The sequence below is a fragment of the Malus sylvestris genome, chromosome 8, assembly GCF_916048215.2.
Source record: "Malus sylvestris chromosome 8, drMalSylv7.2, whole genome shotgun sequence".
NCBI classification, from domain to species: Eukaryota; Viridiplantae; Streptophyta; class Magnoliopsida; order Rosales; family Rosaceae; genus Malus; species Malus sylvestris.
In genome coordinates, this window is record NC_062267.1 from 20,671,641 (window position 1) to 20,694,016 (window position 22,376).

Consider the following 22,376-nt stretch of genomic DNA (forward strand, 5'->3'; position numbering starts at 1 on the left):
CTTTGTTTTATTTGTAATTTTGGCTTTTTATATTTTCGCCTTTTATTTAATTTTTTTCCCGGGAAATTTTTGTGGACAGAGGCTTCCTGCTGCATGACAGTTGGGATCTTGGACTTACCCGCCAAAAGAGAAAATATAAATGAAGGGTAATGCTAACCATGTCAAAATTTCAAACTAAATAATATGATTGAAGGTGATTAGATTATTATTTACGTGTTCATTAATGTGCTTATTTTCTGTTGGTAACACATCATTTGATTTGTAAAATTGGTTTAAAAATTTGATCTCTCTAGCATTACTCATAAATAAAAGACGTTTATCAACGTTTAAGTAATAAATCAATCATTAACTTTATGTCATTTAATTTTCAAAATATTGTCTACAAATTTAGTTTCTTTAGCATTACCTTAAATAAAAACAGTACCCCAAAACTATGGTATTTTACAACTTATCTTTTATTTTTATTTTTTATGCATGAGTTAGTCATTTAGTTCAAATTCACCATGGATGAGAATCAAATTCAAAACCTCACTTACAAGTGAAGAAAAAGAATGTGAATAAATTGTAATACATAGTAATGTGATAATTGTTAATAAATTGTTGACCAAAAATGCACATTTAGATATATATATATATATATATATATATATATATATATATTTTCCTAGTTGTATGCCCTATTGTATTGGTATCTTTTTTAGCGTGACACAAAAGAACGTCAGCAAAGTTTTTCTCTTCATCTTACATGACTTTTGATGTTCAGAGTTCAATTTTTAAGATCAATGGGGGAACTTAAATGTGTGTTTTTTGAATTGGTAATACTCAGGCAGTAAACTTGTTCATATTTACACTTGTGAACTACATGTATCAATGGAGACTAGGTGGCAGCAGACTATGTCGGTTCACGGGGGCAAGCAGTCCAACGAGAATACAGGGGATGTGGCCGGTGAAAGTCTTCCCTCCGTGCAAGCAACCCTCGCGTTGCTTGGTGCGCGTCATTAATGTCATCTCTAAACGAGGGCTGACTAGAGGGCTCGTTTTAGCCCTCTGGCCCTCCAAGATTCTCCAAGATATTAATATTTTAATGAACAGTACATGACTATATTTGCATCCGTCTCCAACCGAGGGCTAGATGACTCGTTTTAGCCCTGTCACAAAAAACCGTCTCCAACCGAGGGCCAAAGGGCCATAGGGCTAAACATAATTTATTATTTAAATTTAAAAACTACAACAACTTAAATTTAAAAACAACAACTTATATTTAAAAACTACAAATTAAATTTAAAAACTACAAATTAAATTTAAAAACAACATTAACTTAAATTTAAAAATTACAACGACTTAAATTTAATATCCATAATCAACGTCATCTTCATCATCCGCCATTGTAGGAGTATAGTCAGAGGTAAACAATTGCCGTCGAGACATAATTTCCTTTTTTTTTCCTATCAAAATAGGCCTTACTCATTGGAGTGTAATTCGAAGTGTTCCTTTCCATATTCTTATCATCCATCTCTTCTTGTATTTGTTTGGCCCGTTCTTCATGTCTACACTTCCTTTCTTCCGCCTCAAGGGCATTTTGCTCCTCCAGTAATCTTAATGAGGCCGCCACTTCATGTTGAGCGGCGTAATCAACATTTGCCTTGCCCTTTTCCCTCAACCTTCGGGCCTTGTTTCGTCCCATAGCCCTAGGTAAAGAACTTTCGGACGGAGTCGGATTTTCTACCCTTGTTTGTTGAATGGTAGGAGATCCATCTTCATTCATATCTACAGATGGGGATGCAGCTCCCAAAGGATCCACTCTATGTTGAGGTGGATCTTCAAATAACACCCACCCTTTACAAATGTCCCAACAACCGTGAAACTGAAAGGGTTTTGAGCTGACCTCCATATACAATTCCTCTGCTTGGCGTACTTAGAAAATATAATTACAAAAATTTTAGGAAATTAATTCATGAAATTAAATGTAATATAATGACATATAATTACAAAAATTAAATGTAATATAATTAAACATTTAAAATAAACTGTGAAAACACTAACTTCGTCATAGTAATTGGCGCCGCTTTCATGTCTACTTGCTGCTGCTAATAGTGCTTGATGCCATTTATTCAAACTTGGATGAAGATGTTTCTTCCATCTTGAATAACAACTTTCGTGGTTTCGGGTATTCGGTGGAATGGTGCCTTCGTAGAACTCTAAGTATTTTTTGGACACACGAGTCCAAACACCTTCATTTGTTTGAGAAATCCCCCTCACACTATCTTTTGAGACCCATCTATAAGCCTTGCAAAGAGCTTCATCTTCTTTTCGGGTCCAAGCCCTACCTTTCATTGCAGATGAGGCCATTTTTTTTGAAAAAAATGAAGGAAATATTGAAGGAAATTATTGAAAAAATATTGAAGGAAATTATTGAAAAATTGAAACAAATATTATAGATGAAGGAAATATTGCAAATGAAGTGAAGAAATATTATAGATGAAGGAAATATTGAAAAATTGAAACAAATATTATAGATGAAGGAAATTATTGAAAAAATATTGAAGGAAATTATTGAAAAATTGAAACAAATATTACAGATGAAGGAAATATTGGAAAATATATTGAAGGAAATATTGAGAAATATATTGAAGGAAATATTGAAAAATATTGAAGAAGGAAATATTGCAAATGAAGTGAAGAATTGAAAGAACTTCACCATATTTATAGAAGAAAAGAAATGTTTAAAATTAAAAAAACAAAAAAAAAAACCCAACGGCTAGCTGACTCAGCTAGCCGTTATATTAAAAAAAATTTCAAACTATTAGTGTCGGTTATAACCGACACTAATAGTAAAACTATAAAAAAAAAATTCAAATCCTTCTTTAATGTTGTCGGCTATAACCGACAGCAATAGGAAAACTATAAAAAAAAATAGCCAGCCTGGTGTTGGCTGGTTGGCCGAAAGCAGCTAGCCCTTTGCCCCTTCGAAATTCCGTGGGGCCCTCCCAGATTCCCGAGCCCTCTGGCCTAGCCCTCGGTTAGAGACGGTTTTAGGACTATTTTCGACCCTCTGACCCTCTGGACCCTTCGGTTGGAGATGGCCTAAGATTCGAGACAGTTTCTGCAGAGTTTTTTGCCGAAGATGATCATATGCCTGCCTTGGACGAGATAAAAATTGGTAACTATCATAAGTATATGGGTAGTTTGAAAGCATGGATCTCATGTTTAAACAAACACACAAAAAAAAAAAAAAAAAAAAAAACCAAGAAAAAAAAAAAGCACGTTTCTCATGAAGCCACTAATGCCTCAAAACAAATAACATAAATATTTGGTCTTTTCAAAACCTGAATTTCATAAGTAAATTTTAGTGATATATCACGCAACATATATTTATCCTTCCCATCACACTTTGTGTGATAAATGTAATTGCATAATATTTAGTTGATGGGTGCATATTTATATTTTGATCGATCATTGTAAAAAAAAAAACTCTAAACTCTATAAACTTTGAGGTATGGGAGAAAACAAAAAATTAATACACATACAAGAATTAGTTGATTCTATAAACTAGCTAGAGCAAGGGAAAAGAAGACAAGGGACCTAAACCAAGTGAGGTGCATCAAGGATGAGGATGGAAAGGTTCTTGCTACAGAGAACGCGGTCAAAGACATATGGAGAGGTTATTTTCATAATCTTTTCAATGAAGGACATGAAAGGAGTACTTCTTTAGGGGAGTTGAGTAACTCAGAAGAGTGTAGAAACTACTCCTTTTATCGTCGAATCAGGAAGGAAGAATTGGTTGTAGCTTTGAAGAAGATGAAGCATAGAAAAGCAGTGGGCCCAGACGATATACCGATTGAAGTATGGAAAGCCTTGGGAGAGATAGGTATAGCATGGCTCACTGACCTTTTCAATAGGATTTTGAAAACGAAGAAGATGCCAAACGAGTGGCGAAAGAGCACCTTAGTGCCTATATACAAGAATAAGGGCGACGTACAAAATTGCATGAACTATAGGGGTATTAAGCTAATGAGTCATACAATGAAGCTCTGGGAGAGAGTCATTGAGCATAGATTGAGGCAAGAGACACGGGTTTCGGACAACCAATTCGGGTTCATGCCAGGGCGCTCAACCATGGAGGCAATCTATCTCTTATGAAGATTGATAGAAAGATATAGAGATGGGAAAAAGGATTTACACATGGTCTTTATAGATTTGGAAAAAGCGTATGATAGGGTCCCAAGAGACATTCTTTGGAGGATTTTAGAGAAGAAAGGAGTACGAGTAGCATATATCCAAGCTATAAAGGATATGTATGAAGGAGCAAAGACTGCCGTAAGAACTCATGAAGGACAAACCGAAAGCTTCCCCATAACTGTAGGATTACATCAAGGCTCATCCTTAAGCCCTTACCTTTTTGCGTTGGTAATGGATGAGTTAACATGACATATTCAAGATGATATTCCTTGGTGTATGCTTTTCGCAGACGATATAGTGTTGATAGATGAAACTCAAGAAGGGGTAAATGCGAAGCTTAACCTTTGGAGAGAAATGTTGGAATCTAAAGGTCTTCGCCTAAGCCGATCAAAGACAGAATATATGAAGTGCAAGTTCAGTGCAAATGGAGGCCAAAATGAGTTAGGGGTGAGGATCGGAGATCAGGAAATACCAAAGAGCGACCGTTTTCGCTACCTAGGATCTATCTTACAAAAGAACGGAGAATTAGATAGAGATCTCAACCATAAAATACAAGCTGGATGGATGAAGTGGAAGAGTGCATCCGGCGTGTTGTGTGATCGTCGTATGCCATTGAAGCTTAAGGGAAAATTCTATAGGACGGCAATAAGGCCGGCGATGCTGTATGGCACAGAATGTTGGGCGGTAAAGCATCAACACGTACACAAAATGGGTGTAGCGGAGATGAGGATGCTTCGTTAGATGTGTGGGCACACGAGAAAGGATAAGATTAGGAATGAGGATATTCGAGGTAAAGTAGGAGTAGCCGAAATTGAAGGAAAGCTGAGAGAAAATCGGTTACGATGGTTTGGACATTTGCAAAGAAGGCCTACTGACGCTCCGGTTAGAAGATGCGACTACGAGACAGAGGTTCAGGGCCGAAGGGGTAGAGGAAGACCTAGGAAAACTTTGGAAGAGACTCTAAGAAAAGACTTAGAGTATTTGGATCTAACGGAGGACATGACACAGGATCGAGCACAATGGCGTTCTAAGATTCATATAGCCGACCACACTCAGTGACTTGGATTTTTTCAAGTCTCCAATCGAGAAGTTTTCCCCACTCGGGAAATTAAGGGAACACTACCTCAACCTACATGCTCCACTCACAAAGCTTCAATATACAAGCTTCAACAAAAGAAAAATTCAAAGAACTTAGTGAAGAAGGCTTTGGTGTATTTAACACAATACGTTGAAATGAAACAAAGCTTATTTATTGATATCTCCAATAAGTTACAAATATGTACATATACATGAGTCAAAATAAACAAACAAGAGGGAGCCTTCACAAAGGTTGCTTAGGAGAAGCCTCAGCAGTCGATAGAGCCCTAGAAAGAGAAAGCACCGGAAGGGGATCATTCGGAGCCTCAGTACTGGACAGCACCTTAGAAGAAGGAGGCATCGGAGGTTGATCATTTGGAACTTCATTACGCGGTACAGCCCCAGAAGACGAAGGCAATAAATGCCTTTGGAACAAACCCACAAACCTCTGATGATCATGTAAAATCTGACCATCAAATTCCTTCATCTGGTCAAGCTTCCTCTTCATGTTTGTAGCATAGTCATGTGCGAGCCGGTGCAACTGTTTATTCTCATGCTTGAGCCCTCTAATCTCCTGTTTGAGACTCATCACTTCAGCCGCCAATGATTCAACTTGGCGGGTTCGAGCAAATAGGTGTTGGGCCATATTACACACAGAACCTGCACACTGAACACTGAGAGCCAGAGAATCCTTAACAGCCAACTCATCAGACCGTTTGGAAAGTAGTCTGTTATCTTTGGGAGTGAGAAGGTTCCTGGCCACCACCGCAGCGGTCATATCATTCTTCATCACGGAATCCCCAACGGTAAGAGGACCAGTAGGGGATAAGAAGGATAGACGCCATATGTTGTCTGGAGAAGGCGTGGCTGCCTCTTCAACAAGGTTCAAGTCAAAACGACGGTCGGAGGGGCCAGACATTTTCAAAGGTGTTGAAGAGAGAAGAGGTCGGATAAATCAAGATCTTAGAAATGCAAGAATAGAGCTTCTACTGGTGGAGATTCAAGTGTGCTTTGGAACTTAATACCAGCCTCTATAAAAATCTGCACTTGATGGAGCTTCAGAAATCGAAGAGGCGCCTGTTCAGAAATCGAAAAGGCGTTTGCTTTCTCAAAAGCTGGGTTGCTTAGAGACCACGAGGGCCGATCTTAGGAAACGAAGAGACGTTTGCTTTCTCAAAAGCTGGGCTGCTCAAAGACCACGAAGGTCGATCGCAGAAATCGAAGAAGCGCTTGCTTTCTCAAAAGCTGGGCTGCTCAGAGACCACGAGGGCCGATCTTAGAAATCGAAGAGGCACCTGCTTTTTCAGCCTTGTCAGCACCTGTCACATGCACACTCAACTTTGCGGAAATTACGGGCATTCTGTCGAAGATTTCTGGTGAAGTAGAAAGCACGTGAATGTTACTGTTCAATCATCTACTTTCCACACGCAACATCAGCTCACGGGTACCATAGATAACTTTGCCAAAAATCTCTGACAAAGTTTAGACACGTGAAGCTTGCAGCTCCCATTACATCGCTATGACCAAGAAGGGTAAAAAAATAACAAAGAAACAGCACTAACAAAGTTTAGACACATAAATTTTGAAGGTCTAGCTACCATATTATTATCCACAAGGGTAAAGGAACAGGACCACTGCTGGATAATTGGAAAGTCCCTGTGTGTTAACCTCTGTGCTCCGTGGCAAGGTAGACTAGCAAACAGGCCTAACCTTTACTCACATTCGAGAAAACACTCCCAACAAGATTGTTTGCTTCAAGATCGAAGAGGCACCGCCCTCCGAATCTCGAGAGCCAGACTCCCAACATGATTACTTTCTCAAAAAGTGACGAGTCACCGCTCTCCTAATCTCGAGAGCCAGACTCCTAGCAGGATTGCTTTCTCAAACATCGAAGATGCACCGAATCTCAAGAGACAGATCCCCGACAAGATTGCTTGTTCAAAAACTGAAGAGGCACCGCTTTCTCAACTTCGAGAGCCCCTTAGATAAAACTTGTCTGTAATCCTCACACTGCTTTCTCAACTTCGAGAGCCAGATCTTCTTGGATAAAGCTTATTTGTAATCTTCACACATAACATCAACTTTCTAGATACCACAGACCACTTTTTCAAAGTGCTCTGACAGAGTTAAAACACGTGAAGCTGGCAGCTCCCACTACCGTGCTATGACCAATCAGGGTAAAGGAATAGCATTACTCCTTGTTGTTAGGGAGACTCCTATATATGTCGACCTCCATCCTCAACGGACAGGTAGACCTGCAAAAATGCTCAACCCTTCCTCATATCTGACAGGGCACTCCCAACGAAGCCTCTCGAAATACTCAGCTTTCTTTCCCCCCAAGAATACCTCTGCAAACAAGCTACACCAGAGCAAGAATATCTCATATCATTAGGGTTAAAAGCAAGAGTATCCCATATCATGCTTTTTCCCTGTCCTTTCCTTTGGCCTTGTTCTTACCTGCAAGACAAGGAGAAAGAGAGCAATCAGTCAGCACTTGGAATCAAGCTTCCAGTCCGGAACTGACTGCCTGAAACCCCTTACCTGATTACTTACCTGGCATTGCTCTCGAGTACTCATCTTCAACATCTTATGCTTCATGAGAAGATACCACATTTGCCTGAGGAACAAATAGGGCAAGTGAGAAGGATACAAGGAAGCATGTGGAGACAAGCATAACAGAACACGTGCTGATACATCCACTACTTTGTCAACATCAAAAGTATCCCATATCAGCAGGGTCGAACGTACTCTAGATTTGATGGACTTGTTTTGACCCTCAAATTCTTCAGTCGGCCTTATACTTTGGCGGAAACCAGAAAACCCTCCAGCCCAGTTCAAGAATAAGCATGTGGAAAGTTACTTCTTCAAAAGCAAAAGTATCTCATATCACCTTTTCTCCTTTTCTTCTCTTTATCCTTCATGCTGCCTGCAAGATAAGGAGAAGGATAACAATCAGCTAGAACTCGAAATCAAACTTCTGATCTGGGACCGATTGCTTAGAGCTCTGATTGCTTACCTTGTCTATCACCTCTTTCAGCAGATCCCCTAGCTCGGCAACTTGGGAGACTCATACTACATGGTTTGTATCGCGCTTGACCAAGCCTGAAACTACAAGGAAGCGTCAAGTGAAATTGATACATTACCTTGTGCATCTCCACCAGTTAAAGATACCACCCCTGGAGGGAGGAAGAGTACTTCCAAAGAAGATGCCACATCTACATATGAGACAGATAAGGTAAGTGAAGACGATACCACACTTCGGTACTTAAAAGTTTCGTGATTACGAGATCATTCTCCCATAATATTTCCTAATGTCATTTGTACTAAATCATTCACTTGTACTCACTAAAGGAGAGCTTGAACCTATGTACTGTGTAAACCCTTCACAATTAATGAGAACTCCTTTACTCCGTGGACGTAGCCAATCTGGGTGAACCACGTACATCTTGTGTTTGATTCCTGTCTCTATCCATTTACATACTTATCCACACTAATGACCGGAGCAATCTAGCGAAGATCATAAACTTAATATTTAAGATGATATTCTTTGGTGTATGTTTTTGGCAAACGATAGTGTTGATAGATGAAACGCAGGAAGGGGTAAACGCGAAGCTTAACCTTTGGAGAGAAGTGTTGGAATCTAAACGTCTTCGCCTAAGCCGATCAAAGACAGAATATATGGAGTGCAAATTCAGTGCAAACGGAGGCCAAAATGAGTTAGGGGTGAGGATCGGAGATTAGGAAATACCAAAGAGTGACCGTTTACGCTACCTAGGATCTATCTTGCAAAAGAACGGAGAATTTGATGGAGATCTCACCTATAGAATACAAGCTGGATGGATGAAGTGGAAGAGTGCATCCGGCGTGTTGTGTGACCGTCGTAGGCCACTGAAGCTCAAGGGAAAATTTTATAGGACGGCAATAAGGCCGGCAATGCTGTATGACACAGAATGTTGGGCGGTGAAGTATTAACACGTAGGTGTAGTGGAGATGAGGATGCTTTGTTGGATGTGTGGGCACACGAGAAAGGATAAGATTAGGAATGAGGATATCCGAGGTAAAGTAGGAGTAGCCGAAATTGAAGGAAATAGGAGAGAAAATCGGTTACGGTGGTTTAGACATGTGCAAAGAAGGCCTACTGACGCTCCGGTTCGAAGATGTGACTACGGGACAGAGGTTCAGGGCCAAAGGGGTAGAGGAAGACCTAGGAAAACTTTGGAAGAGACCCTAAGAAAAGACTTAGAGTACTTGGATATAACAGAGGACATGCCACAAAACTGAGCGCAATGGCGTTCTAGGATTCATATAGCCGACCCCACTTAGTGGGAAAAGGCTTTGTTGTTGTTGTTGTTAACAATGCAGAACAAATGAACTATAACAGTTGCAGAAAGTTTAAGAACTAGAGGATGATGGAGCGAAATAGAGAGAAAGCTTACAAAAGTATTTTGTTTGTATTGAATGTATAAGACTTGAGAGAATTACAGAGAATGCCAGCTTATATAGCTGCAATGCCTTAGTTTACAAGCTAATAGCTATCCTAACTGCCTAAACCAATTGTAGCACCACATTACGTACCTACTACTTAACTTATAAAAAAACAGGTATAAAAAAAAGCAGCTTTTTTGTGTTTAGTAAACATTCAAATTCAGTTTTTTTTTTCACAGTTTTAGATGAAAAAAAAGCCAAAAACAGGAAGCTGCAAATCCTAGCTTTGAAAAACCGTTTTTTTTTTCATAGTAACCTTAAATGAACTTTTCAAAATTGGCAATCCTGCCCTCTCTTCCTCTTTCCTCCGGCCGTGCTCTCCATCATTGAATTTTTGAGGTTGTTTGGATTTCTAGGACAACAGCGGCGGGACGTTCGTCGAATTTCTAGGCTTTGTCGAATTTCGGGGCCTCTTCGTCAGATTTCTGGCTTCTTCAAAATCTGGGTTGCACAAAGAATGCTAGATTTGCACCCTTCTGCCTGACACCCAAAATCTCAACTGGATGACCTCGACGCCTTCGCTACCAACACCGATGGTTTGTCCCGAAATCGGAGTCCATCCTTCCTCTGCGAATCGGTTGATGCAACCCAGCCTTCCTTAGGATCTGGTAGAGAGAGTTAGAGAGAGAAGGGGGAGAAAGGGAGTGAGTGGCGGAAGAGAGAAGTACAGAGGTTCCACCAAAAAAAATAAGGATAGCGTAGAAGAAATGATCCCTGTGAGAAAATAATAGAATAAAAAAAATATAAATATCATAATATCATGATAAAAAAAAGGTAAAGTGTAACTATTATAAATGTCATTTTACACAATTTTTATATAAAAATTTATCAAATACTATAACACTGCATTTTTTGATAAAAGCACCTTTACAAATATAATTATCAAACATGTTACTGTTTTATTTTACAAATATAATTGATGAATGCATCTAATTAGACTACTTTCAAGTACATTAACAATATTGTACTAATGAATCATAGATATTCAGTCTAAAATATTTCAATTGAAGTAGTTTGTCACACTAATTAATATTTAAGATAAAGTTTATAAATATTTTTCTTTTAAAAATAAAGTATATTTAGGAATTCACCTTTATATGTTAAGAAAATTAAATTAATAGCACATCTAGTATTATATCATTTTTTGTCATTTCACACAGTCACAACTGTTTTACATAAAAGTTTACCAAACACTACAATACTGCTTTTTTTCCAAAAGCACTTTTACAAAAAAGTTTACCAAACACTATGCTGTTTTATTTCACATCTGCTTATTTTCACAGCACAGCAGAAACAGTTCTTTTTCAAAGCATAGCAATACCAAACTAATTATGCTGAGTTGGCAACTGTTGCAGCACCATATTACAACCAACGCTGCTGAGTTGGCATTTAGTCAATGATAGTCAATAGATTCACCATATAGCTTTCATGAAGACAAACATGTTAACTATTAAGATCACTCGTTCCCAAATTTTTATAACGGAGGTATGCTTCATATAGGATGACACTTGCCTATATGGATCAGTGGATCGGTCGCTATAATCATCAAGAAAATATTACTTGTGCCCAATTTTTTTTTAATGAAAACGTGTTTCAAATAGGATGACACTTGCCTACATGGACTGGTGGATCGCTTGTACTTGGAGCTGTATGGGTTATGTTTTAATGTTCTTAATAAGTAAGGGCTGTTGACTTCTACATAACATTTGCTCCTAGTATCCTTAACTAGTTCTATCATTGGATGTGAAATGTAGTTTTTGTCGGAAATCAAATTCAAAAAACAAAGTGTACTCTTTTATTACTTTTAATCTAGGAATTCTCAGAACTCAACAGATTTTTTTAGTGTTTATTTTGCCTTGTTCCGACTAAACAGAGCTTGGTAATTCATGGTTCTTTATTGTCCATTTTCTTTGTTCGAGTAGCGCTGCATCAAGACATGAACATAGTAAGTACGAATGTAATGACATGTCCCCAAATATTATGTTTTTTTACAATTTAAAAACGTGAATTTACAAAAATGCCCTTAGAGGCAAAATCATTGACTTTTATTGATCTTTGTATCGTGAGATGTATAACCCAATCTGTTAGCGTCTCCTTATAGTATTTATCGCTACGAACGCGTGGGTGCAAGCGGAATTGAATTTGAAGTTAGAACGAAGATTTTACAGAATACAAAACAATATAGGCATTTTGGTAATTTTACGTCCCATGAGATATTTTCCCGTTTCGTCTTTTTTTGCTTTGTTTGGTGTGCCAGAAGGGCCCACCCTTGTTGTTTTGTCTCCTGGCCCACACTTTCTCTTATTCTTTCCCTCTCTTTTTCTCTTCCTCATGAGTGAACTTTCTTTCTTCTTCCTGTCCACTCTCGAACCCTCTCCTCATCTCTCTTTCTCATCTCTCCCCCTCTCTATGAACAACCCTGTCCGAGGGCACAACTCAAACAAACAACAAACAACAACAACGAAAGCGTCATCTCCATCCCTACGAACCCAGGATCGATGGAAGAACCCCTCCGCTAAGTTTTTCTCTTTCCTTGCACTGTGTACAATCATTGTGCAATCCTTCTCCGGCGAGTTCTCGCCGCTTCTTGCCAAGGTAAACCCTCTAGAACCTTTTAGATCATGTTTTATTGTTAGATTAGGTTAGTTTTAGGTGTTAACCACATATGGACGCAAGGAAAAGCTGATGGGAGTCACTGTGCAATTTCTGGAAAACCTAAATTGTGGTCGTTTGACCACTTTACAGTCACTTTTCTTGCCAGCTCCAACCTCCGTCGAGTTTCGAAAAGGTATATATCTCTTCCCTATATTTCTAACTCTATAGAGAATCCAGAATTACTCAATTTGGCATTGTATCGAGCTCGAAAATGGCTTGAGAAGTTGGATGAAAATTTGGAAAATTTCCAAAAAGCAAGGCGAGTACACCGTACTCGCGGGCGCGTGGTGTTGCAGTGCCCCCACAACTTTTCCGGTCAACTTTCTGATGACTTAACTCGACGCGTGCGATGGCGCGTGGCCCCAGGCCGCCGCTTTGTGACGGCGCATGAGGGAACCCAAGGTCCCTCCTTAGATTTTTCGACGTCCCGAATTTGAATTCGACGTCTGTATTCCCAAATTTAATCGTTTTAGTAGGGTTTTACTAATTGTTCCCTTTATGTGCTTAGGTGTGTTTGTTAGTGGCGATCCCGTCCTCTCTAGTTTGCACAACTCTTCGGCGACAGAGTATCTGTGAGTGGACCCCTTCTTAAATTACATGATTTTCATTAAATGCTAGGCTTGCATTCACGAAAAGTATGTTTTCATGATTTTACATTTTATGCATTATTTATGCATTCACGAAAATTATGATTTCATGATTTTACATTTTATGCATTATTTATGATTTATGGAATTATGTTTTATGAAACATTATGAATTATTGGATTTACGAGTACGAAATATTATGGATTTACGAATATGATTTATTATGGTTTACGAATTGATGCTTTGAGCTCCAATGATTTGGAAAGATTATAATTTATGTTTTTGGTGCTTATCTAGTGGGTGATTGTACAATACATACATACAACCTGAGTGTGTATATGTCTATGGCCATAGGACGTAATCGAGGAGCAGTGAGATATTATTACATACTCTCAGCTTCATTGGTGAAAATCAGTGTTGGACAGCTTCACTAGCCATGGCTAGTGTTGGTGTGTTATGTTATATTTGTTCTATGGCATAACCCAGAATCATATAGCTTTACCTTCGGGTGATGGGACCTACCCTATTTTTTCACTGGCGTAACCCACTATCGTACAACTTCACCTTCGGGTGATGGTTATGCATTCAGGCGACTATGATACCCCTAGTTGAGTACATCATTGATTTGATTTATGAGATTCTGCCTTTGGGCGCTTCGTTATCACTTTTAGAGATGATTTTATCATACGGATGTTTTATAGCATGTAGAGTTTTTAGAAAATCCTATTATGTAGTATTATATGTGTTTTCAAAACAGGGGGTTAGTATGTTCAGAAAAAAAAAAAACGGTTTTCTTATTGTTATTATTATTATAAACTTTGGTTCACTTACCTTTTTGTTTTGCGCCCTCTTCAGGATTTAGAATCGAAGCATATGATCTTGGCGTCAGGGCATTTCCGCATAGGTATCTTCGAGTCTTCTCAGTGTAGGACCCATTCCTTTGTTCGTACCATTTTATATTAATTCTTTCACAGTATTCTTGATTAGTTGTATACTCTGTACACGTTTCTGCATTTGTTTATTTCTTTATATACACATGTTTTATTTACCTTCGTTTACTGATATCACTTGCATACAGGTTAATATGGCTTCGTCACCCTCGGGTGTTGGTCAACACGTGCCCATCTTGGTATTTGGAGATATGAGGATAGGGGCGTGTCAACGTAGCTTATCAAATTTGCAATATTGATTGTCAAGAGGCAAGAGCAACAATTATTTATCGCAAAAGGATATGGAAGACTTATCCAGAAAGTGTCCATGGATGTCACTCCACTGGAAAACTACAAGATCGTACCTGAATATTAGTCATTCGATAGCTGCATGAATACATGTCACAAGACTCTAGGAATGAGTTTATCATAGTAGTCTTTCCACCACTAGATGACGCAATAGAACCACTAGTATGGTTGATAGGAGCATATTTATACAACTTAGTTAGCTTGTTTCTTGGCATTTACTTAGTTTAATTCTAGTTATTTTAGTACTTTAAGCTATTTTCGTGTGTTTGTAGGTTCAAATAACAAAGTTAGCAACAAAGTGCTATTTGGAGCATTTTGGAGCATTTTTGGGCCAAAATTGGATAATGCAAGCATGGAGACATGAGGATGGACATTTTTGAAGATTTAAAGGCTAGAAATTAACATGTTTGTGTGCAAGTGTGTTGATCCACTCATTACCAAACATCCATTCACTACACCCATTACATCCACTCATTACCAAACACTCACACTCATCCACTACACCCATTACATCCACTCATTACCAAACACTCATCCACTACACCCATTACATCCACTCATTACCACAACCCACTCATTACCAAACATCCATCCACTACACCCATTACATCCACTCATTACCAAACACTCATCCACTACACCCATTACATCCACTCATTACCATAACACTCACCCACTACACCCATTACATCCACTCATTACCACAACATACACCACTACCACCTTAATTAGATGGTGGTCCTCTCCCTAGCCTATAAATACATCCTCCCTTCACCATAACAAAAAGGGGGGAAAAAGATCCATCAAAAGACACTACATTCACATCTCACAACTCCATACACTTACACTTTCATTCCTTGGCCGAGAGAACACAATCCACCCATCCACCCTTCACCATAACTCACCTATATCCATCCACCGCCATAATTTACCACTCATCCATAAAACCACACCTTGTGCCTCAACAAAGAGAAGAATGAGGACCCTTGGATGTGCTTGCCATTCAAGTTGGATTGTTGGAGCGTTTTTAGGTGTTTTCATTCTTTGTTTTCAATATCTAAATTTGTTTATCTTTACTTTATGAGTATGAGGAGCTAAACCCCCCTTAGCTAGGGGGGAATTCGAAACCATGTTCATGCTTGCAATATGATTTGATTACCTTCAGTTATGATTTCATAAGTTGTGAATTCAATTTGTTTAACTGCTTGATTGATAACTTATTCGTGTATGTTTATTAAGAGTGCACACTTAGTTTGCATGCATGAATATGATGCTAGAGTATAAGGGAGTTTCACCTAATAGTTACAAACTTATATTCACAAGTAGTGGAGGTCGCTTATAAACGATCGCGTTAAATGAATTCTTAGCAGGAGTTTCATGCTCATCATAGTAACGAATGCCTCGTCAATACTTATAGTTTTCATAATGCTTAATGATCTTTGATTGTATCTTTATTGTGCTGTTCACGTAAAGGACTTTTGAAGAATGCTTGAATTGTTGTATACGCTTTCCCATCCAATTCAATAACTTAAGGAGAACTTGAAGGTTAATTTAAGCGGACTTAATTAACCTGGGGTGTTGAGTTTCATGATTGATCAAAAGAACAACTGAAAATTGGTTTATGTGCAAGTATGTCATGTGTGGAGAAGAACCCTCTAGCTAGCCCATCATCCATAGTTTACCCAAATTCGTCCAAAATGTGTTTTAGTTTACAATCTGTTTGTTTTGTTTTCAAATTTGTCAAAATCAAATCCACCTTTACTTTAAAGTGTTTTATTAGTCAAAATCTATTTTGATTTGTGTTTTTAAGCGTTTTGAGTCAAGTTAGAACCTAATTTCGTGTAAAACCATTCCTAGAGTCAGTTTAAAGTCAAATTCATTGTTTTAAGCTGTTTTGAGTCTTTTTAGTTTGTATTGCATCTTTTGAGTCTAGTTTGGTGTTTTAAACTTAATTTTACGTTTTTAAGTCAGTTTCAAGTGTTTTAGCAATCCCTCCTAATCCCTGGCCTAGAACGATCTCTACTTACATTCTTTACTACAATTGACAACAAGAAGGTTTAATTTGTGTGTTAAGATAATTTTCGCATCAATGGTATGGTCCGGTTTAATTTGGTATGGTAGGTACTTGGTTTTTCAGTTCAATTAGTACAGTCGAGTTCAACTGTTCATGATGATATTATAAACTTTTGATCATGACTACGCATTCAGGCTGTATGCACTAGTTGTGTTTGTTTCTCTTCTCGTGCGAAAGAGAAAATTGTTGCCTGCAGGTTTCAGCTAAGTTTTCCTCGTAATCTTGCATATACATAAATAATTCCAAATAATACATCAATTCTGGCTACAATCAAATAACTCGAAAAACCTTAATGCTGCACCCAACAACAGAAAAGCGTTTTAGCGAGCAAATGATTCCTACCCTTGAGACACTAGTATATGCTACATGCATTGGACATAACTTGAAACCTATATGTTTTGAATTGGTAACCCTCATCATTAAGCTTCTACATATTTACACCTGCTGAAACAGGGAGATATAAGTTCATAATATAATGGAAAAAGAATACATGTAACTACGGAGATTACATTGCAGATGACTATGTTGGTTCACTGGGACGAGCAGTCCAAAGAGAACTGAGGGCACGTAACCGGTGAAAGTACTCCCCCATTGCAAGCAAGGCTCGCGCTGCTTGGTATGTTGTGAGGATTCGAGACATTTGCTGCAGTGTTTGCTGCCGAAGGTGATCTGCCTGCCATGGACAAGAGAAACATACAATACACCTCATCAAACTGTCAAGGAGTGAATTGTCACAAGGAATTTCTTGCATTATTGCTTATTACAATTTCTCACCCCATTGAAGTTTGAATTCGTTATAAGAACATGAAGTTATATAACAGAATTTAGTTAAATTTTGATGAGTCTTTTTTTAGGGAAAATGTACACAAATGGAACCAATTCGAGTTACAGTTTGTTTTTTTTTAATTATTTTTTTAATTTTTAATTTTTAATTTATTTATCAAAATTAGAACTGAAACAGACACTCAAGGGGCACTAAACATTTGTTTATGTACGGCTTATTGTTTGTTTAGTGCTACTTAGTTCTATTTTCGATTAATAGTTAGTAACCATTATATTTTTACATATTACCCAATTTCTTAGACCCTTTGGAGAATAATCAAGAAATACAATTAGTATTGGATCTATGCAATTTTATTAAATACCCTTCAATTATGAGTCTAATTGTAAAAAATTATGATTGGAATCTGATGCATCACCTGGCTGACAAAGCTCTCTAGTGCTTCCAACTTCTCAAGTGCAGAAGCCATCTGAGATCCGAAGCTTTCTCCACTCATTTGATCAGCTGCTATGCTGAGTGCCAATGTCTGCTGCAGTTTGTCCATTCCCTGCGAGAGAGCATCCTCCGCTTGCTGAGACGATTGCCGCAGGTTACAGAAATCCAAAAGTTGTTGATCAGTCATTGGCTGAAGCTGCGGCAACACAATCTGAATAAACGAAACAATAAGCAGCATGTTATGCACTTAAATGAAAAAAATATTGCACTATAACTCATCAGAAATGATGTGAACTAAGTTAAGCATTACGTTTAGCAGCTCTGAGGGGCGAAATCCTCCGATCCAATGAAAATGGCGTTCAACTGATGTTCGCCATATGCCAGACAGTAAGTAGAAGACATCAGCCCTTGCTGCATCTGCCTTCATTCGGAAAAGATTGGCGTAGTGGTTCAAGGCACCCTTTACGAGTTTCTGCAGTTCTATGTCCGTTACATGATCTTGCAGTGCATTTCTGAGTTCAACATTCTGTCTGTATTGTTCGTCAACCCAGTGTCCATATTCCATCTCAAATGTAGTGATCCCTGCAAGATCCACAACTCGATTAACAAAATGGCACTATAAACACAATAATCTACGAAACACACTTAAAAATTTCTCGAAAACAAATACATCGTTAGGTCATTGAGGGAAACATTTTTTCAACAATTTAAGGAGCTCAGAATCACAAACCTGAATTCAAAGCTCCATTGTATCCCATATGACTAGTACCTAATGCATTGCCTGCATAGGCACCCTGCAAATCAGGCAGTCACGGGTTCATCCGATGAATACCAATTTGATTCTGACTAATATGGAAACAAATGTATCTGGTAACATGAACAAAGATGAAGAATGGTGATTTTCAACTCACCTGTTTTCTAGCTCTGTCAAGTTCCTGCTCCAGCTGTGCTAGTTTTAAACGGCTTGTTTCGAGTTGTTGAACATAAGCCTGTGGTAGTACAAGATCAAATCATTCAAATAACTTCATAGGATGTAGCAAGAAATGCACCAATAAATAAGGACTTGTATGTGATTGATATTCACTTTTTTTCGCATACGACTCTTACGTGCAGCTTCACGATTTTGTTCTAACCGTCTCCGTACCTGTGAATATGTGCACTTCAGAATCAATTTACATGACAATGATAACAAAAAAAACCAAAATTGCATTGATGACAGTATGGTCTTCTTTTTTATTTATAAGATATATGAATGAATAACAAAAATGACACAGATATGTTGCCTTGCTAATTAAGAAACAAGGAAAGTGGGGGAGAGCATAGCTATATCACCTTATCAGCCGATCTGTTTGGTTCATGATCATTTCCAGAAGGCATCATGGATTCATGAGAAACAAATCCAAACTAGAGGAAGAAAATCAAAAAATTAATTGAAGCTCAATCAGAAGAAATAAATTGAACTAACATTGAAGAAAAAGGGACCAAGAGATTCATTTATGTTCTTCACCTTGGTTTCGATCCCAGAATCCACTTCTATAATTGAGGAAGCAGCTGTGTTAGAGCTGTGATCACCTCTTAAGGTTTCTTTCCACACATCAACCTGGTGGAACGGCTCGTATATCCCCATTTGTCTTGACGTGGCAAACTGAGTTGATGGATAGCTCATACTCTAGCAACAAATTCAACAAACAAACAAGTAAACGAATAGATTTCATAATCACTGCTGCAAACTCACAGCTTCATGAATAAGACCAATAAATATGTCCCGTAAATATGTGCAGATAGAATCCGTTACAAACTTTTAATCAAAAAAAGAACGGATGAGACTCCGAACAGACAAACGTGCCAGAAAATGGCCCGAACATTCAGAAATTGAAAACACAAGGTAACAAGTAATATTCAAACAAATTAGAACTTGAGATAGTTCTAACTACAGCATCAGAGAGTTGAATTTTTGGGAACCTTCTTAAAAAGGAAAGGATTTGCATGGTGAATAGACGAAGTGGATAACGATCAGTAAAAAGTTAGGGAGGGAAGTGATAATCTCTGCAGTAATATTATAGTAATATATGTACTTGCAAGGAAAAAAAATGACTTTAATTACCTCTTGTAACATGCCTACTCCAGCAAAAGTGGAAGCCATGAAAATAAACTATCTTTCTCTCTCACCAAACAGAAGGTAGCTTGAAACTTCAGAGCTTGGAGTCATTCAATCCGACCGAACAAATTAATGTGGGAATTAATGGAGGAAGATGGTGAATAGGGTTTTCTGGGTTGGGTTGGGGAGGGCCCTGGTAGTTCAACATTCCCAAAGATCATTTGGGGAGACCCAAATTTGTGGGAATCATTTGTCACAAAATTCCTCAGATGATTTTTAAGCAAAACTCTGCAAGAACCCATACGCCCCCACCGTAAAATATAAATACTTTCCTCAGAGCGCCACAGTAAACTGTTAACGTCGCTACGTCCCCACCAACATCTTTTTCATTACTTTTTATCTTTCTTTTCTTTTGCTTTTGCCGAAAAAAACAAACAAAAGAAAAAATGAGCAAAAAAGAGAAGAAATAATTGTGTGCTTCAAGAAATTTTTATGGGTGCAAGCACGTAGTCTATCATGAACATGATGAGAGGAAACCATAAGATTGATATGTTGCACTTCTATAATATATTAATAAAATTTAAGTTTATATATTATAATTTGAATAAAATAATAACGTCACATAATCATATTTTAAATACACTGGAAAATTACTTGTGTACTACTAGACATACACAATGTAAGTTGGTTAATGTTGTGTAATGTACCTCCCCCATATATAACTAGTATTTTATTAGCACACGATTTTGTAGTTTGGCTCACTTGATGGACGTCAAAGTGAGCAACCAATGAGTAACACGTAATCTAATGGCTCACTTCGATTGTATTGAATCCAATGATAAGATGATCAATACTCATAAGGGCTTTTTAGGTTCATTGGAAAGAGAATTTTTTTCAAATAGTCGGTTACTTATAATACAAGTAAAGTACATAATGGTTTTGCTAATTTAAGGAACATAAAAGTAAGTGACTTTTAGCAACACGTAATTTAATTAATGACTCATTAGCTCTGTGTTTGGTATCCTACTTGAAATGTTTTTAAAATGATCATATACTATTTTTTGGTTACTAAAGCGAGCACTAGTATATAAAGTTAAACCCTAATTAGTGAACCAAGATGCAATACGCTTTCACATGACATAATACAGATTCTGTACATCATATACATATCAATAATTATTTCATATAGTGTATTGAATTTACTCTTACATTTTGGCAAGAATGACAAATATGCAATAGAGTAATGTTATTCATACCATGTTTTTATACCACATTTCCATATCACCTTAGGTGACATCTGATGTGGACAGCCACATCATTTGAAAAATTTGCAAAACCCAAGAAAAGGAAGGAGAAAGACTCATCGTATATCACAATCATCATTTAATTAACTAGTTTATTTTCTTAATTATTAGTTTATTAAATAATAAACTAAATTTAAAAATCTAATTAATTCAAATGAGATGGCTGTCCATATCAGATGCTACCTAAAATGATATAGAAATGTGGAGGCGCCGACGGCGCATAGGGTGGAGTATCCTGGTATGAATTCGGCTCTGGCCCCTGTTTCTTGCTCTAATTTGCATTTTAGTTAAAGTAGATAGGCTAATTAATGGGTTGAAAGTTAATTGGAGAACAGATAATTGCTGGTATTTAGTTCAGTTTTGCAATTTAGCTAATGACTCTACCGTAAATGCTTTGTTCAATGATAGTGTGGGTGGGCTGAAGGTATTCATGCAATTTACAATCCAAATTGCAGCTTCGTGTCTAACTGGGTTGTAGTTAGGATTTTTCCTCTAGCTAATTATCAATGGTGGGTCTTGGGGAGTGGAGCCCAGAGGCAAATCATTAGGGTTGTAACGAATTACAGGAGGTTGAAGAGCTCCCATGTGTTTCTTACTACCAGTTTAAAACTGGGATTTTGGGCACGCAACGATTTGGGTGCCAATGAAGAATTCGGGTTGGCTGTGATTCAATTAAATGGTGCCTCACAAAGCCGTGGTTACGGATTTCTAGATCTTAATTGCTCAATCCCTTGCAAATATATGGGGTTTGTAGCTTATCTGATGTTCAATAAATTTGGGGAACATGAGATAGAAGCCTATGTGAGAGTTCATGTGATAGGCGGGCTATCTGGGGAACAAGTAAAGATGCAGGGCGCTGAAGTAGTGAAGATCGTTGGGAGCGAAGATGAAGGTTTGATGCAGGAACCTGACATTGTGAAAATAAGATTCAATTTTCATTGGATGCTTAAGGTAATGGTGGGGATTCTGGTACATGACCAGGGGGTAAGCTCTGTGAATTGTAGCTCATCTGGGATTATATATTCTATCTCTAATCTTTTTATCTTTAGACAAAACAAGGGTAGATGGATAGTTATCTCTAGTATTAATTATATTGACTCTATGTTTGGTGATGATGAGTTCTTTATCATGCCATGTGACAATAATCTTGTTTGGGATTATAAAAGTGTTAATTTTGATTTCGTTGATGTTATGAATGATCTTGCTTTATACCTGGTTGTAGATATGTCAAATGTGAATAGTGAGGAGGCTGAAACTAGGGAGAACACTAGAAACTTGGTTTCTGCTTTTCATAAAGCAGAGGTTGGCTTTGTGAGTGCAAGGCCCAAAACAAGAATGATGAGTCCAAAGAAAAGAGTTTGTGAGGAGGATACTGTTAAAGCTGGGCTTAGTGGTGGTGACCCTCATGCCACTGTTAGGATGCTGAGTTCGAGAAAGAGAATATGAGAGGAAATTGCAATTAA

At 37.9% G+C, this 22,376-nt stretch overlaps 1 protein-coding gene and 1 long non-coding RNA gene across 3 annotated transcripts; one reads left to right on the plus strand and one right to left on the minus strand.

The window, feature by feature from the left end:
• The first annotated feature begins 12,089 nt into the window (after window positions 1-12,089).
• Window positions 12,090-15,389, plus strand: LOC126632886 (uncharacterized). 2 transcript variants are annotated; one of them, XR_007626857.1, is made up of 4 exons: window positions 12,090-12,529; window positions 12,905-12,968; window positions 13,839-13,908; window positions 14,062-15,389. It is a non-coding gene; the product is annotated as an uncharacterized LOC126632886 (long non-coding RNA). The 2 variants fall into 2 exon arrangements; XR_007626856.1 differs by having other exon boundaries at window positions 12,090-12,968.
• A 1,114-nt stretch (window positions 15,390-16,503) lies between these two features.
• Window positions 16,504-19,902, minus strand: LOC126631086 (transcription factor TGA7-like). The gene is made up of 9 exons (XM_050301251.1): window positions 19,616-19,902; window positions 19,019-19,180; window positions 18,844-18,915; window positions 18,596-18,655; window positions 18,423-18,500; window positions 18,242-18,305; window positions 17,822-18,093; window positions 17,495-17,722; window positions 16,504-16,968 (listed from the first exon to the last, which is right to left on the minus strand). The coding sequence occupies exons 1-9, from the start codon at window positions 19,652-19,654 to the stop codon at window positions 16,816-16,818; spliced, it is 1,128 nt and encodes a 375-aa protein (XP_050157208.1). The 5' UTR covers window positions 19,655-19,902; the 3' UTR covers window positions 16,504-16,815.
• Window positions 19,903-22,376: the final 2,474 nt, after the last annotated feature.